The sequence below is a fragment of the Palaemon carinicauda genome, chromosome 3 (genome assembly GCF_036898095.1).
Source record: "Palaemon carinicauda isolate YSFRI2023 chromosome 3, ASM3689809v2, whole genome shotgun sequence".
Classification (NCBI taxonomy): Eukaryota; Metazoa; Arthropoda; class Malacostraca; order Decapoda; family Palaemonidae; genus Palaemon; species Palaemon carinicauda.
Window position 1 is genome coordinate 132,265,003 of NC_090727.1, and position 19,064 is coordinate 132,284,066.

General features: G+C 40.5%; 1 protein-coding gene across 1 annotated transcript in view; it reads left to right on the top strand.

Moving 5' to 3' along the window:
- LOC137638539 (peptidyl-alpha-hydroxyglycine alpha-amidating lyase 2-like) overlaps nt 1-19,064 on the top strand; it is a 44,856-nt gene that overhangs the window by 8,562 nt on the left and 17,230 nt on the right. Inside the window, exons 2-4 of the mRNA XM_068370669.1 lie at nt 675-838; nt 14,385-14,577; nt 16,875-17,073. Coding sequence (XP_068226770.1) covers nt 675-838; nt 14,385-14,577; nt 16,875-17,073 — 556 coding nt within the window. The remainder of the gene's footprint in view (nt 1-674; nt 839-14,384; nt 14,578-16,874; nt 17,074-19,064) is intronic.

The following is a 19,064-nucleotide window of genomic DNA, read 5'->3' on the forward strand; positions in this document are numbered from 1 at the left end:
ACCGCCATAAACTCTGTTCGATTTTAATTTTGTTTTAGTCATGTAGTTATCATACATTCCCTAACACCAATAATAATGTGATTTAAATTCTCAGTTGTCATTTATGTTGACGTAAGATAATTGTGTATCTTTATTTTTTTTTGAAAAAAATGGGGTTGATTTGCACGTGATGAGAATGATACTTCTTTTGAATTTTAAAGATGAAATGTACTCTAGATAATTATAGAAAAATGGAAAATTATATTATCCATAAGGTTTGAGCGACTGCAAGTAAATTTTTCCTAGTGCATTGTTATATAATACTGACATTTAGTTAATAAGGAACTAACAATGTTCTTTATTCAGTTAAAATTATATCCAGTTTAGCCTTTCTGTTATAACTATAGTCCATTTCTTTTAGCGATGCATATTTGCACCGACTCGCAGCGGTGCCCTTTTAGCTCGGAAAATTTTCCTGATCGTTGATTGGTTAGAATTATCTTGTCTAACCAATCAGCGAACCGAAAACTATTCCGAGCTAAAAGGGCACCGCCGCGAGTCGGTGCAAATATGCATCGCTAAAAGAAATGGACTATAGTATGTCCTATTTCCAATAAATCTTATAATAAGCATCGGTAAAAAGACACACAAAAAAATCATTGAAATAATGTAATTTCCATCTTAACCTCTTCTAGATCAAACAGCAGAACGACTGGACCAGAGCTCACAGGGTGTCCCACCCACGAGAAGTGAAAGGATGGGGCAGTACGCTGAATTTGGGCCAGGTTTCAGGGGTGTCTGTTGACCCCGAAGGACGACCTGTCGTGTTTCACAGGGCCTCCAGGAAATGGGATCACACGTGAGTACAAAATTAATGATATTTATCCTTTTCAATCACCTAAGACCCTTTCTGCGATTCTTCTCGGGTTCGAGAAAGGGCACTCGGTAGGATAGTAGCCACCAGTGTCTAAAATAATAGCTAGAGAAGAAATTGCTAATGTCTAGGTGTTGAAGGTTTAAATTTAGTTTTGTAAATCTCTCTCTCTCTCTCTCTCTCTCTCTCTCTCTCTCTCTCTCTCTCTCTCTCTCTATATATATATATATATATATATATATATATATATATATATATGTAATGAGTCCCTTGTCATAGTAATTATCTCGTAATTGTGCCTTGTCCATTCATATAACATTCATATAACCTGGCACTTGATTCAGTTTCAAAATTCGCGCCCATTACTCTATTATCCTTGAAATAAAAAAAAAAACATTAAAATCTGGTTTTGATTATCCTTGAAAATTTACTCATTTTTGTCAGACTGACAGTGACATCCGTAAGGTGTGGACAGAAATTGTGATTTTCGTTAAATCCGTGTTAATTGATGTATTTTGTTGAAGAAATGTGTATGAATGCACTCTAGGTGTATTTAACTTCCGTAAGTCACTAGTGAAATTTATAAGCTTGTGTTTTTTCAAGTCCGTGATCCTTAGTGAAGAGTCTCTCCATAATTTCTGATTGAAATTGAAAGAACTAGGATATGGACTTAGGAGAAATTGTGTTTACGAGTTTATAATAAATCGATTAACTTGCAGGAAAGTTTAGTGGTTCGATTGATGAAATATTGGTTCAGCCAACACAACTGATGTATTAGCCCAATTTCAACCAGATTATAGCCTAACTTTGACGTATGGTGCATTGTACTAACCTCACTGGAGCCTTTTCGCATATAAACCCATCAACCTAATTAGATCTTTGTGCAGTTTAAAGGCTGCTTATGAATGGCATGAAAAGCGAGTGACATTACCCTATGGACCCGGACAATGCCCTAGAGATTGACCATATTCACACATGATCAGCGCCCAAGCCCCCTGTCCACCTAAGCTTGGACCAAGGAGGGGCAGGAATTGGTTGCTGATGACTCGGCGGATAGACCTATAGGCTCTCCCAAACCCCTGTCCTAAGCTCACAAGGATGGTGAGGTTGCAGTAACGAAAGAAACTGAGTTTGAACAGGACTTTAATTCGAATCTGGCGTTCACCAGTCAGGGACGTTACCACATCGGGCACCACAACATTATATTATTTTTTCCTAACCAAACCCAAGATGCTGTGTCCTTATTAAGTTACCTTCTTGATCTAAGTCTACTTAATTTTAACACTATACTGCCCACATTTATATGTATCTCCATATCCTCTTGTTGCAAACCGGTATTTTCCTCCTTAAAGTATATTTTTATACTCTCCCATAACATTAGAATGAATTAAATAACGATTTTTACAACATTCTTTTATCCCCTAGTTGCACTTGCTTTGTATCATTCTACCTTTCCTCTGTTTTTGCTGCTTTTCTTCGTTCTTGTCCAACCTCTTCCAAATTTTACCTCGTACTGTAATTGGGGTTTTACCCTGAGAGCACTTGTCCACTGCATGGCTTCATGATCTACACGTGGCTCTATACCCTAAATTCTTAAATCCAGTTCAATTGTTAGCGTTAAAACATGGGGACCATTTGCAAACCTCGAAATTACTAAATGGTGCCTTCTTTCTTGTCGTGTCGCTTTTAGTCATTATCATATGGCTATTGTTTTTTTTTATTTAGCCAACCACTTATCAACATTTTGGAAGTGACATTACAGTTTTCCGAATGTATTATCATGCCTTAAAGATATTTCACCTGGAAAATAACAGCAAGAATGCGATCTAATTGAAAGTTCCTCGTGTATGATAACCTAACTAGGAGGTTTATATTCTAGAAAAACATAGAAAACGGATTTTGAGCAACGCGAAAAATCTATTTTTGGGTGAGATAGCCATAGTCATATATACCCTTAGGAAGCTGCTGAAGGAACCTTCCATCAGGACGACATTGCTTGAGCCCAAAAAAATGCTGTATCTTACCGTATAGGAAATCTCCCATTTTCTTCGAAAGTTACCTTTATTTCTATCGCAAGTAAATGGTTGACAAGATATACCCTAATATATCCTATGGTAATATGAGCCACCCAAAGGGAACCAGGGCTTTTGGGTGGAGAAAATTCAACTGGTGAATCGATATATAATGGTTAAGCTAACCTTTTCTTCTCTATACATCATTCTCTTAAATGCATAATAAATCCACAAAAATTACACAAAATATTGGCATCCTAATCCCTTGAAATTTTTATTCCACTTTAGTTTACATTTTACATAACACATGTATCCTCTCATGTTCGTATGTTTGTACATATTTTGTTGTGCATTAACAACTTTATACTTCCTGCACATTAACCCTCACCCTAGGGCTGTTTTTTTTTTCTTTTCTTTTTCTTTGTACGTAGCTCCTCCTACCTTCCCCTACCATATGACTAAGTTTTACCATATTTGGTCATGTTTGTATGCTTGATTGTGACATAGGCAGTTTTGTGACATGCACCGTTTTCTTAGGAGGACTCCTCAGTCTCTTTGTACTCCCAATACGTATTGGTTGTGTGTTATAGAGCCTAATGTAACAAAGTGTAATGGCTGTCATTATAGTTATATGGATGCTATAGCAAAGGTTAATGGTGACTTTTATAGTATACCTAATGTAGTGAACACCTTTTTAAAATCACATTGTGTTGTCCCTCAAACTTTAAAATGTCTTAAGTGAGATTCTGAGTTGTCTTTCAGGGAAGACAGACACTTTTTTTTTTTTTTTTTTTTTGAATTTGTGACCTGAGTAGGGGTGTGTGGGAGGCTTGCCCCATGCTAAGTGTGTGACCTGGGAAGATGGGTCTGGGCCTTGCCCCCCACCCCCCCTCCCCCGGTTAGGTCTGTGACCTGGGAACAACTAGGTTAGGTTCTGTGGACTTTATAACAAATCTTGAAAGTGTTAAATAATAATTTTTTTCTTCCTGTTTTTGCCCACCCAAAGTCCCAGGTACCCACCTCTGTCTGTCAGGAAGGAGGGGAAACGGGGGAGCGGTTTATTTGCAGTGAAAATACATTAAATGTCAAATTCGTTGAAAGCACAATATTTACTGTAGGATAAGTTGTTTTTTTTCTATTGGAAATGTAGTTTTGCATTCTATAATTTTAACCTTCTTGTTTGGAGGTTTGATTCTGAAGTTATCCACTATAGTTCAAGGGTTCTAGTTGTGGTGGAAAGGAAGTATGGTAAAAATTGAAAGGGACTACATTATTTTTCATGGTTCATTATTGGTCTTTTCATAAGAAATATAAAAGTGCATTTGTAGTCAGAAATAGTGGAACAGGAGCACCATTTCAGGCACTTGACACTCGAGTGTCACTTCTTACCAAAAGCTTCTTTATGTTTAAAAAATATTTGTGTGCATATACATTGAGAGCAATAAAACGGTTCGCTCAAAAATCTATTTTTGGGTGAGAGAGCCATGTCGTCTTGATGGAAGGTTCCCTCAGTAGCATTCCTAAGGGTATATATGACTACAGTAGATATTCCTAGAGAATTAAACTAAAGGTTTCACAGAATTCTAACTTCTGGCGCGAGTACCCATAAGGTTTCCCTTTAGGATATCGTATAATAACAGGGGACGTATGCTTGACACGCCACATAGCTATCTGCACCCCACATAGCGTTTACGCTCCGATGGGGAATAGTGGCAAGTTATAGGAGGAGCCGTTACAAAGTTCTCCTCCTCCGTTACTGTTTTGGTACTTGGCGGCGTCAACATCCGGTCGCCATGTTGGCTGCCATCTTGGATGACGCCGTTGTCGCACGCCATTGTTATAATAGTTTGTACTAAAATAAGAAATAACCTAGAAATTTTCATAAAAGTTTTTAACCTGTAGACAATGAATAATGGTGGACCACAGTGAGAATATTGTTTGCAACTAGGCTTGCATAGTGTGATCTACTGCAATTTGATAAACTAGCCTACAAAATCCACAATGCTAGCCCAAAATTGCTTGCAAGTTTTGAGAGTATGGAATTAAATGTAATCTTGCAATATAAGGACAGTATGGGATTGAAGATGTTGAAGCTTATGACTTTGAACAAGGATAATACGATGACTTGTGTACAGCCATTGGGCCTATTTTTTTCAATAGGCATTTGGGAATGTATTTGTCATCTTATCCATTTTGTGAAGTTGGTTTAATCGTGTGATCGTTCTTGATCAAACACTTACCTTGATGTTTATCAGCATCCCTTTGAAACAGTTCAACAATTTACAACTATTTTTGAACAGAAATATAATTCTTACAAATCAAGGTCTCTAGTCTGAGAAATGGAGGATTTTGAAGTAGGAGGACCCCCATCAAATGTAAGGACACAAGTGATCAAAGTTAAGTTAGGTGTGGTACCGTAGGTAAGGACCCATCCGCTTTATTTCCTTAAAACTTGTGTACAATGATAAATACAGTTGCCATAGTAAACAGAATTTAAACTCTTCTGTTATCTGCCTGTAGGTATCTTCCTAAAAGTGGCCTGTTTGTAAATCTACTTTAGTACTTCCCACTTTCTAGGTTTCTTTAAGGAGGGCACATGGTATTTTGATTCTCCCTTGGGGAAATATTTTTTTCTGGTGTATTCTCATAATTTTCAATATTAAACTTACCCGATAATCATGTAGCTGTCAACTCCGTTGCCCGACAGAATTCTATGGAGGGATACGCCAGCTATCACAATACTAGAAGGGGGTGTACTTACCAGCGCCACCTGTGGCCAGGTACTCAAGTACTTCTTGTTGACACCTCCTCAATTATTCCTCTGTCGTGCTTCCGGCAAGACGTTCTGGGATACGCTTATGTTCTTGGAGTATTTTCACGACTTTGGTGAAGTATTTCTCTTTGATTTCGGCTGTCGCTTTATTGGAAACTTCTATATTAGCTTAGTTAGCTTTTGGAATTAATTTGATTATATTATGGTGACGAAGAGAGTATGAACTCTCTTTCACCTTTAAATGGCCGACCCTTCCCTTAGACGGAAGTGTTGGTGTCTAAGAGAGTATAGACTCTCTTTCTTAATTTTGCTTAACAAAAGTTATAGATTTATTTTATATCTCTCCGCCTCTTATAGGCCTCTTCGATTAACTTCCTTTTATTATAAACTTATTAAAATTAATTTTTATATTTGTTTATATTCGACCTTCCTAATAGTAGGCGGTCTTTTCTTGGTACCGAAGTTAATTAACATTGAGCCCGTCATTTGGTTTTACCTGTTAACATATTATGCTATTTTAATGTCTTTGAAAGAATTTCTTTGATAGTCTCGTACTGTTTTCAAAGTTGAACTAACGTTTTGTTTTGTCTCTGCAGTTGTTGACGTTCAGAACGTTCAACTTGCGCTCTATCGTTACGATAGAGAAAGAATTTTCACGGTTTCACGTTGCAGTAAGAGTAACCGTGTCTAGCGTTTTGTTCATTCTTTCTTAACTTAATGGTTTTAATCCTAATAAAGGAACTTTTCATTTTGGGAAATATTTCAGTTTTTTCCTTTAACAATAATATGTTTTAACGATATATATGATTGGGCTCTTCTCTCAGGTTCTAAGTCAAGAGAGAGAGAGAGAGAGAGAGATAGAGACGGAGGGAGAAAGAGGAGGATGAACGTTTCATTCAAGCGAGTAACGTTGTTATCGTTTTTGCTCTTCTCCCTAGTCTCTTTAGGGGAAGAAGGTAAACGTTTCTAGAGTGATCTAGTGTTTAGTCTCTTTCCAGCCACTGAATTATTTATCTTTCATTAGATTTTTCTGTTACATTGTAATTCTGTTTTCGCAATTACTAACTTTTGAGAAAGGATAGAATTGCGTGTTTCAGGTACAAACCACTTAAAGTTTCGAGTTCAGTGAAATAAGTGCAAACAGAAAATCAAAGTGATAAGTGATTAGCGCAAAGTGTGTCAGTGTTGTGCGTGAGGGTACTTCTGTGCGCGCCAGTCGTCCTCCCAGTCCGGGACCTCTTGCAAGCTCCCAAGCCCAGGGGAGAAGCAATGTCGAAGGGCAGAAGGGTTCAGCAGGCCTTGATCGGCGCACAGAAGTATCCTCGGTGGTTGTGGGCGTGTCTTACCGAGACCGTCACTCCCACCCGCAGACGATTGAGCCCTTATTTTGCTCGTCTGCAGAAGAAATTTAGGGGAGAAAACGCTGGTCTCAGGTCTCAAGACCTCTTAAACGTAAAGTTCAGACCTATGCCAGACGTACGAAGTTAGAGTTCAACAACCCGGATGCAGTCATTGGGTTAGCTCTGACTCTCCTCAGTCATCAGTTGAATGCACTCCGCCTAAGAGGAGTAAGGTTCTGCCACAACAGAGCTCGACTGTTAAGGCTTTACCTCAGCCTACTGTAGTTTCTGCCGACCCCAAGTGGACTCTACTACAGTCCATGCAAGCACAGCTTTCGGACTTGATGCGTGAGTGTCGGGCTGAGAGTGTTGCGCCTCCGCCTCCGCCTACACTCCCTCCGCCTGCGCTCGCTCCGCCTGCGCTCGCTCCGCCTGATCGCAGTACCACCTGCCAGGCGTACGATGTTGAGCCACGTTCTGAGTTTGCTGTTCCCAGTGGTGTTCAGCCTCCGCCTTCCTTAAGGCAACCTTTACAATGGGATCAGGAGGATTATACCTCTCTTCCTCCGCCTCCACTTGCTGCTCCACCAGTGATGCAACACTCGGTTGAGGTACAACAACCTCTCCCGTCCATGAGTCAGTCTCCTCAGCTCTCGCTGCAGCGAGCTCAACCCTCCTCAAGGCAAGCACCTCAACACCTTAGCCTTGCGCCTCAGGAGCCTCAACTTGCGAGATTTTTACTGCGTTCTGCGCAGCCACTACCTTTTCGCTCTCAGCTCACACCGCAGGAACCTCAACTCGTTCCTCAGGAACTTGCTACTGCGCATCCGCCAACCACTCAGCAAGCGCAACCCTTGAGTTCAGCCACTCATGCCAGGAGTCAGCCTCCTCCACCCATGCGCCTACCTTCTGCTACTTCCTTTGATCAGCCTTTGCAGACTGAGCCTCAGGTGTTCCCTCAACAGAGTCTTGAAGAGGAAACCACAACTATTGTTGTTCCAGCTCGTTCTGACTCTGCTGTTCAGCATACCTACCTCCATTTTCAAACCTTATGATAATGGAGGTTATTTGTATTACTTATAAAAATATATTTGTATTCCTGGCAATATATTTTTAACAATATCGCAAAATATGGCAAAAATATGAATCATGAGTTATGAATGTAAGGTATATATTATGTTGATATTAAAACCCCATGCAAGCATGCATAAAGCACTCTAGCACTGGTCATGGAATTTCTGAGAAATGTTAAACGCCATGCACACGCTCTGCTTACCTTACATGCTCTGCTTACAGCATGCTCTGCATACTACATGCTCTGCATACAGCATGCTCTGCATTCAGCATGCTCTGCATACAACATGCTCTTCATACAGCATGCTCTGCATACAGCATGCTCTGCATACAACATGCTCTGCATACAGCATGCTCTGCATTCAGCATGCTCTGCATACAACATGCTCTGCATACAGCATGCTCTGCATTCAGCATGCTCTGCATACAACATGCTCTACATACAGCATGCTCTGCATACAGCATACTCTGCATACAACATGCTCTGCATACCTTACCGCATGCTTCTCAGTCACACATCTTTGGTTGTTGCCAACTCACTAGACTGTCAAGCAGTTTCATAACGTTGCCTTCTAGTCTGCTGCTTTTGCACCAGTGAACCCTCACTGAGAGAACTTAGCTTTTCTAGGATATGGTCCCTGTAGATGAGAAAGTTCTTTTCTCCCTCCTTCTGATATTCCCTTGAGGACTCTGTCATTTGGAGGGAGCCTTTAGCTGCATAGCCTCCTATGGACTTTTATTTAAGCATAACATGCTTCCAGGGAAGGTAATGGTTCCACTTCAGTCGCTAATCCCGTCTGTTACCACACCTGCTCCCATAGACCTTGAGCTGTGTTACAAGACATGCAGTCCAAGCTTAGTCCTTGTTAGAGGATTTTTTGTTTACGGAGTCAATGTGTCACGGGGAAGACGTTCAACAACCAACAGAAGTGACTTGTTGTGACGCAGTGCGGCAACCTCAGCAACCCGATAAGGAGTTTGTCTGTACGACCCAGACAGTCTAGACAGATTCGGGTTGTCACTGTACTTCCTCGCTTGCCCATGATTGACAGTTCACAGACTGTGCAGCAGTACCATGATCTTGTGTCCGGCTCCGTCAGACGACTGGCTTTTAAGAGCTCCCACAAGTCGTCGCTGTCTGGAGATTTTCAAATGGACTATGGATCTGACCAAGGAACTGGGCCTCCTGGTCAATTTTGAGGAGTCTCAGCTCGTCCCATCCCAGACCATTGTCTCCTTGGGTATGGATCTTCAGAGTCGAGCTTTTCGGACTTTTCCGTCGGCCCCAAGGATCTTCCAAGCCCTAGAATGCATCCAGAGCATGCTGAGAAGGAACCGATGCTCAGTCAGGTAGTGGATGAGTCTAACAGGGACACTTTCATCGCTGGCCCTGTTCATCGTGTTAGGGAGACTCCACCTCCCCCCCCTTCAGTATCATCTAGCTGCTCACTGGATAAAGGACATGAAGCTAGAGACGGTCTCAGTTCCTGTTTCCGAAGAGAGGAGGTCTTCTCTCGCGTGGTGTAAGAACAGCTTTCTTCTCAAGGAAGTCTACCTTTGGCTGTTCAGAAACACGACCGCCGTCTCCTCTCGGACGCATCAGACACGGGCTGGGGTGCGACTTTGGACGGACAAGAATGCTCGGGAACATGGAATCAGGAGCAAAGGACACTTCACATCAATTGCAAGGAGTTGTTGGCGGTTATTCTGGCCTTGATAAACTTCAAGTCCCTCCGGCTTAACAAAGTGGTGGAGGTGGACTCTGACAACACCACAGCCCTGGCTTACATCTTCAAGCAGGGAGGGACTCTTTCGTGGAAGTTGTTCTAGATCGCAAGGGACCTACTCATCTGGTCTAAAGATCGAAAGCTAACTGGTAACGAGGTTCATTCAGGGCGGTATGAATGTCATGGCAGATCACCTCAGACGGAAGGGTCAGGTCATCCCCACAGAGTGGACCCTTCTCAAGAATGTTTGCAGCAGACTTTGGGCCCTGTGGGGTCAGCCAACCATAGATCTGTTCACTACCTCGATAACCTAGAGACTCCTGTTGTATTGTTCTCCGATTCCAGACCCAGCAGCAGTTCACGTGGATGCTTTTCTGCTGGATTGGTTCCATCTCGACCTGTATGCATTCCCGCCGTTCAAGATTGTCAACAGGGTACTTCAGAAGTTCTCCTCTCACAAAGGGACACGGCTGACGTTGGTTGGCTCCGCTCTGGCCCGCGAGAGAATGGTTCTTAGAGGTACTGCAATGGCTGGTCGACATTCCCAGGACTCTTCCTCTAGGAGTGAACCTTCTAAGTCTACCTCACGTAAAGAAGGTACACCCAATCCTCCACGCTCTTCGTCTGACTGCCTTCAGACTTTCGAAAGACTCTCAAGAGCTAGGGGCTTTTCGAAGGAGGCAGCCAGAGCGATTGCCAAAGCAAGGAGAACATCCACTCTCAGAATCTATCAGTCTATAGGGGAAGTCTTCCGTAGCTGGTACAAGACCAATGCAGTTTCCTCAACCAGTACCACTGTAACCCAGATTGCTGACTTCCTGTTATATCTAAGGAAAGTAAGATCCCTTTCAGCTCCTACGATCAAGGGTTACAGAAGTATGTTGGCAGCGGTTTTCCGCCACAGAGGCTTGGATCTTTCCACCAACAAAGATCTACAGGACCTCCCTAGGTCTTTTGAGACCTCAAAGGAACGTCGGTTGTCCACTCCAGGCTGGAATCTAGACGTGGTCCTAAGGTTCCTTATGTCATCAAGATTTGAACCTCTCCAATCAGCCTCTTTTTAGGACCTCACATTAAAAACTCTTTTCCTCGTGTGCTTGACAACAGCTAAAAGAGTAAGTGAGATCCACGCCTTCAGCAGGATCATTGTTTTCACATCTGAAACGGCTACATATTCCTTGCAGCTCGGTTTTTGCTAAACGAGCTTCCTTCACGTCCTTGGCCTAAGTCGTTCGAGATCCCAAGCCTGTCCAACTTGGTGGGGAATGATCTGAAGAGAGTACTTTGCCCAGTTAGAGCTCTTAGGTACTATCTAAAAAGGTCTTAACCTTTACAAGGACAATCAGAAGCCTTATAGTGTGCTATCAAGAAACCTTCTTTTCCAAGTTCTAAGAACTCAGTTTCTTACTATTCAGGCTTCTGATTAGAGAAACACATTCTCATCTGAAGGAAGAAGACCTTGCTTTGCTGAAGGTAAGGACACATGAAGTGGGAGCTGTGGCTACTTCAGTGGCCTTCAAACAGAGCCATTCTCTGCAGAGTGTTATGGATGCAACCTATTGGAGAAGCAAGTCAGTGTTCGCATCATTCTATCTCAAAGATGTCCAGTCTCTTTACGAGTACTGCTACACCCTGGGACCATTCGTAGCAACGAATGCAGTAGTAGGCGAGGGCTCAGCCACTACATTCCCATAATCCCATAACCTTTTAACCTTTCTCTTGAATACTTTTTATGGGTTGTACGGTCGGCTAAGAAGCCTTCCACATCCTTGTTGATTTGGCGGGTGGTCAATTCTTTCTTGAGAAGCGCCGAGGTTAAAGGTTGTGATGAGGTCCTTTAGTATGGGTTGCAGCCCTGTATACTTTAGCACCTTTGAGTTGATTCAGCCTCCCAAGAGGAACGCTGCGCTCAGTAAGGAAGACGATCTTATTAAAGGCAGAGTAACGGTTCAAGTCGACTTCCTTACCAGGTACTTATTATTTCATTGTTATTGTGGATAACTGATTATATGAAATACGGGATACTTAGCTATCCTTTAATCTTGTACACTGGTTTTCACCCACCCCCCTGGGTGTGAATCAGCTACATGATTATCGGGTAAGTTTAATATTGAAAAATGTTATTTTTATTAGTAAAATAAATTTTTGAATATACTTACCCGATAATCATGATTTAATCGACCCTCCCTTCCTCCCCATAGAGAACCAGTGGACCGAGGAATAATTGAGGAGGTGTCAACAAGAAGTACTTGAGTACCTGGCCACAGGTGGCGCTGGTAAGTACACCCCCTTCTAGTATTGTGATAGCTGGCGTATCCCTCCATAGAATTCTGTCGGGCAACGGAGTTGACAGCTACATGATTATCGGGTAAGTATATTCAAAAATTTATTTTACTAATAAAAATAACATTTTTCGAATATTTTCAATAACTGTGTTTCCTGGAGATTGTTAGGTTTTGGACTTGGGGAAATATGCCTTCACTCCAAAATATATCTATTTTTGATACAAGTAAATACAGTATAAGAATCGTTTAAAATGCGTGGTGGCCGATGTGGTAACGCCCCTGACTGGTGGTTGCCAGACTGGGTTTCCGGCCCTGCTCAAACTCGTTAGTTTCGTTGGTTCCTGCAACCTCAACATCCTTGTGAGCTAAGGATGGGGTGTTTGGGGAAGCCCATAAGTCTATCTGCTGAGTCATCAGCAGGCATTGCCTGGCCCTCTTTGGTCCTAGCTTTGGTGGAGAGGGGCATTGGGTGCTGATCATATGTATAAATGGTCAGTCTCTAGAGCATTGTCCTGCTGTTCCTTGCCTCTGCCATTCATGAGAGGCCTTTAAACAAGCCCCTACAGCATAAGAATTTTTTGAAAAGTGAAAATGTCTGAAAAAAAAATGAAGACTTGATTACCAGAAACAAAGTATGAGTGTATATTTACAGTCTAGTCTCCCTTGTGCTCATTCATATGGTTAACATTCTTACATTTCATTCCATCCCATTCCTAACTTGACTCAGAGTTCGGGGTTCTACCTGATTTGGGAAGAGAAGGCTCGTTTCCCTTAAAATGTATCGTCCTGCTTCAGCGGTATACACTTGAAGGTTGGTAACTAAGTTGCTTGGTGAGTGAAGTAAAAGTACTGTATCATCTAGCCACTTTTTCCTAGTCTGTTGTTGTGGAAAGCCATAGGTGTAAGGGTAGATTTGACTAATTTGATATACTGTAGCTCCCCACATGAAGCATTTGTATTGTAGGGGACATTTAGTGCACTTTTTTCACTCTTTAATTGTTTGAACAGGGCTCCCTCCAATAGGAGATGTATGGGAAGAAGAGAAGGAAGTCCAAGAAGTGTTTTGCATTGTCAATTGGATGAGATCCTCCTTTGACTTGGAAATGTAAGCCATTTACGGAGCTTTGCTGTATTTCATGCTTCGCAGATTGACCTGTTGCTTCTACATACATATACCAAGGCACTTCCCCCAATTTTGGGGGGTAGCCGACATCAACAAAAGAAACAAAACAAAAAAGGGGACCTCTACTCTCTACGTTCCTCCAGCCTAACAAGGGACTCAACCGAGTTCAGCTGGTACTGCTACGGTGCCACAGCCCATCCTCCCACATTATCCACCACAGACGAAGCTTCAAAATGCTGAATCCCCTACTGCTTCTACCTCCGCGGTCATCTAAGGCATCGGAGACAGCAACTGTTGCTTCTGCAATGTGTTTTTTCCTGGCTTCTTGATCTGTAGGGTCTATGCATGAGATATCACCTGTTCTCCTATATAGGATCAGGAAGATTGACATTCTTGGGGAAGTTGAACTAGACAAAATTTGGTTCATAGGTACTACCTCCCACTAAACATGACAAGGCTACCATTGGTAGTTATAACTACTTCATGATTCAGTGGCCATTTCAGCTTGAGCTGAAGTTGTACTCTTATTTAATGGTTTTTTACAGCTCAAAAAAATGAAAATTTCTTAAAAAATCTTTGGTTATTTCATACTTCTGTTTAATGGACTCAGGTTTGTACTGCTAGGAAAAACACAAATTACCTATAAAATCTGTTATAATTGTTATAATTATTATTATTTATTTATTTATTTATCATTTATTTATTATTTATTACTTATTACTTAGTACTTATCACTTATTATTTATTACTTATTACTTAGTACTTATCACTTATTATTTATTATTATTATTATTGTTTTAATAGTAATTGTAATATTAAGATAACTATTAAATAGTTTAATAGATAAAATTATCATTTGTGTGCAGGAACAAATAGGGGATCGGTGATAACAGGCAATACTAGCTGTGAGTGCTCTTGATCTGCAATGTACACTGCTCATCATAAAGTTTATACACATGCAGGGTATTGTTAAATTTGTAGAAATAATAATTTGCTCTGATTCTATGCATGAAAAAGTTATTAAGATATTAACTCGGTTGAGTCCCTTGTTAGGCTGGAGGAACGTAGAGAGTAGAGGTCCCCTTTTTTGTTTTTGTTTTGTTTCATTTGTTGATGTCGGCTACCCCCCAAAATTGGGGGAAGTGCCTTGGTATATGTATGTATGTATGTATCAACTCATTTATGTTCTTATGACAGGACTTTCAACTCGACTCATCACTTCCAAGGGCAAGGGCCCATCGATGAGGATGTGGTGATGGTTCTTGATCCTCAGAATGGTGATATCTTGAAATCATGGGGCAAGGATATGTTTTATCTTCCCCACGGCATCACTGTTGATCAGAAAGGCAATACGTGGCTGACGGATGTTGCCCTTCATCAAGTTTTCAAGGTAACGTCTTTTGGGAGGAAAATTTTGATTCGGGTATGTTTTTCAAAGACTTGGTTCTCCAACCTGGAAACGTGTATCATTTCAGAGCTGTTGGTTGGTGGGTTCCACCCGATATGTCTAAGAGGCGCCTCAATAGTAATAGATTTTCTTTAACTATACTATATATTGCTATTTTAAATTAACAACAAGCGTCTTCAACTTAATTCTCTGTTTGACTTGAAGTAATACAGTGGTAGGAGATAGTATTTCTTATTATCATAGACAGAATAATACAGTTTATTTATATATAATCTTATTTACAAAAGTTTATATAAAACAAGGAAAGAATAGTGGAAAACGGGGACTTTATAATTGAAACAGTATATGGAACTGTTGGGAACTTTTATTTTTCTCTCCAAGATGTATTTCCTAATTTGGTTGAGTTAGTGTTATCTTCATAACTGACCAAGTTTGAAAAATTCTTTAGTTTTATTAATTTATAAGCTAGATACCTTATCTTTACAAGTAAATTACAGTATGTAGTTTGATAAAGTACAGCAAATAAATTAACAGCTTTATACTTGAACCTGGAAAAATCTATAATGAACTAGCCTAATCTTCACTGGCAAGTTTCCTTTTATGCTTACGACTGTTAACTTGATAGGCAACCATTGGAACATACTTTTCCAAGAGTGGTACCAAGATTTAAACGCACTCTCCATAATTATTTAAATCACACTATTGGCCCTGACATCATACACAAAGGGAATATGGACCGTTATCTCCCAGCAATGATTCTCATGCACATTCCAGGTAATAATTTCTAGCAAAATCAATGGAAAATATCTTAACCCTTTTACCCCCAGGCTATTTGGAAATTTCCAACCCTAACCCCCAGGGGTTAATTTTTTTTTCAAGCACATTTTGCAGTATATTTTTTTTAAATTACTCTAACAGCCTTAATTTTCATCAGAGAAAGGTCAGGTTGGTCTCATTCTCTTGGAAAATGCCTGAAGTTTCTCAAAAAATTTTCAAAAATAAGCAAAAAAAAAATTTAAATAGCAGTTTTTTGCAAGGACGTACCGGTACGTCCATGGGGGTAAAGGGATGAGTTTTGTGAAACGTACCAGTAGGTCCTTTGGGGGTGAAAGGGTTAATGGCCAGAATGTAAACAATCTGGAAAATGGGTGATATGGAGAAAACTGTGAGGTAAGTATCTGATATGGCAGTTCTGGGCTTCTTAACCATTTACTGCTAGAAGGTGAAGGTTCTATTTCTTTGTAAAGGTCATGTATTTATTGAAGCGGAAGAATATGGGAAAATTCTTGAAACATTACGGGTAAGTGTCTATTAAACCTAGCTTCTGAAGAAACAATATGAACAATAAGTGAATTTCATATAGAAAGAGTTCAAAATCAAAACTAGTTGAGAATGATTTTTAAAGGTCTCGAAGAATTATAGGGGTGGTTTTAGTCTGTAATTTGAGAAATTCCACTTTAATTAATGTTGAATATCATTACGGTTATTCATCAAAAGTTCCTCTGGAGATTCCCATGTGATAGTTATTGTTATTATTATATTACTTGCTAAGCTACAACCCTAGTTGGAAAAGCTGGATGCTATAAGCCCAGGGGCCCCAACAGGGAAAATAGCCCAGTGAGGAAAGGAAACGAGGAAAAATAAAATATTTCAAGAACAGTAACATCATCTAAATAAATATTTAACGAAACAAGAGAAAGAGAAACTAGATAGAAGTGTGCTCGAGTGTACCCTCAAGCAAGAGAACAAACCCAAGACAGGCTATGGCACTATCCAAGACTAGAGAACAATGGTTTGATTTTGGAGTGTCCTTCTAAGTACAGTAGTTAACCTCTTGGGTGAAGAAGAATTGTTTGGTAATCAGTGTTGTCAGGTGTATGAGGACAGAGGAGAATCTGTAAAGAATACGCCAGACTATTCGGTGTATGTGTAGGCAAAGTGAAAATGAACCGTAACCAGTGAGAAGGATCCAATGTAGTATTGTCTGGCCAGTCAAAGGACCCCATAACTCTCTAGTAGTGGTATCTCAACGGGTGGCTGGTACCCTGGCCAACCTACTACTGTACCTAGTTATAGCTTGTTTAGGATGCATGGCTATTGTTATTATGAATTTTCAAATATGTGAGTGAATCCTTTTTTGCATATAGGAAGTTCCTTGGTAATTTCCTTTAGTTTTGTTATCAATTAAGTTTTAATATTGTAGAGTATAGTAAATAGTATTTAGATTTGTTGGTTGAATGGTTTAGGTGAGTAGACTGAAACATGTTTCTTTTTCACAGTTCACACCTGGGAGTGAGAAACCAGAGTTGACCCTTGGGGAAGCCAAAACGCCTGGTGCTGATGATGTTCACATGTGCAAGCCCACTAGTGTTGCAGTCTCATCTACGGGCGACTTTTATGTAGCGGATGGTTATTGCAATGCCCGTATTCTACGCTACAACTCTGATGCAAAACTTATTGGGAAATTTGGTCACCCAGGTATGTCACTGATGTAATCTACTTTTCAGACTTCTCTTATGATAGTCTTTCATTCATGTAAAACATTTGTGTTGTTTGATTGTAATTACAGTAATTGGGGAAAGGGTTTTGTCTGTCTCTTATCCCAGTGAGGTGAAGTTGATGTTCATAATTGTTTTTGTGGTAGAGAAATTTTCATTTAACATCAATATTAGGATAGCATTTATCAAGTATACTGTAGTACAGTGCACTGTAATGTTAATTTTTAAGAACTAGTTAATAAATCTTGTATGAATGCAAGTTTTGTAACTCTCTGCTGGCTCTGCATATTATTAAAAAGCAATGGTGTTTACAGTACGAAAAGTTCAGCTTTCGGCAATACAGTACTCAGTACTTGCCACCACAATTGCTTCTTTATTTGTAGATAACATAACATAGTGTCGTGGTAACAGGCCATTGGATTCAGGATTACATGTTTTTTTTTATCAAGTTTGGTTTAGTTTTGGGAAGAGTAACTTATTGATGAAATAGCCTGTTGTGAGTAATGATTTTGTATTTCTTAGTGACCCCCTTCAAAATTAGCTTAAAAAATTTGGGTCTTCAATTTGCATCATACGATAGTAGACAGTATATTGTGGATAAGCATTTACAAATGCAATGCAGTACCATACAGTGTACAGTATACTGTAAAAAAAATTTTTTAAATACCATACTTAGAAAATTTTGTCTGAGATTGAACATTTTTGATGAAGAAATTACTAAAGATGGCAATATCACAGGTAGACTAAAAATCAAATTCTGAATACAGTACTGAAGTTAATATATTGTAAATAAACTATTGAATATTTTCTGCCCATGATCCTTTCAATTTGGTTGATGGGAAGTTTAGTTAGTTTTTAATTAGTTTAATTACAATTCTTATAAACGTGAGGTTTTAAATCTTCTAATTTTCAATATTAAACTTAGCCGGTGATCATATTGCTGTCAGCTCTGCTGCCCGACAGAAAAACCTAAGGACAAAATACGCCAGCGATCGCTATACAGGTGGGGGTGTACATCAACAGCGCCATCTGTCGAGCAGGTAATCAAGTACTCCATGTCAACACAGAACCAATTTTCTCTCTGTCGTGCCACCGGCAAGACCTACTAAATACGCTGTTGCTTTCTGGATTGATTTTCACGTTATTTGGTGAAGTATTCATTTCTGGTTATTAGCTTTCGCTGTGCAGAGGTTATCTTCAATACTTCCTTGCATTCTTTTATTGAATTTTGGATTAATTGTTGACGACTTGGATAGATTTTGAATTCCCCCTTTTGACTAATTCAAGATGTCTGACCCTTCTCAAGTTCCCAAGTACAGGAAGTGTAGCGCTAGGGACTGTTCAAGGCGTCTTCCGAAGGCCTCTATCGATCCACACACCATTTGTTCCAATTGTCGGGGTAAATCCTGTCAATTGGAAGATCGGTGTGAGGAATGCGCTGGGGTTTCGGAATTCGATTTTCAAGAATTCCTGAAATATTCACGTAGGCTAGAGAGAGATAAAGTCAGGAGGAGTTCGTCTCGCTCAGTTGATTATTCCTCTCCCCATGCCCCACAACCTATTCCTTCCCCTGTAGTGGTTGCTCCTGATCCCCCTTCTAGCACTCAACAACCTTCGATGGCAGATATGATGCGTGCCATTCAGGTTCTGGGTGAGAGAGTCGAGTCTTTGGCGAGTGACCGCAACCTACTCATGGCTGACGTCAGGGAGTTGAAGGGTAAAAGTGCAGTGGGAAGTGAAGTGGTTAGTGCAGTGAAAAGTGTTAGTGTTACGCATGAGGGTGCGTCTGTCCGTGCCTGTCGTCCTCCCAGTCCGGGACCTCTTGCAAGCTCCCAAGCCCAGGGGAGAAGCAATGTCGTACGACCAAAGGGTTCGACAGGCTTTAATCAGCGGACAGACGTTCCCTCCGTGGTTTCGGACGTATCTTTCCCAGATCGTCCCACCCACAAGAAGACGAGTGAGCCCGTTCAT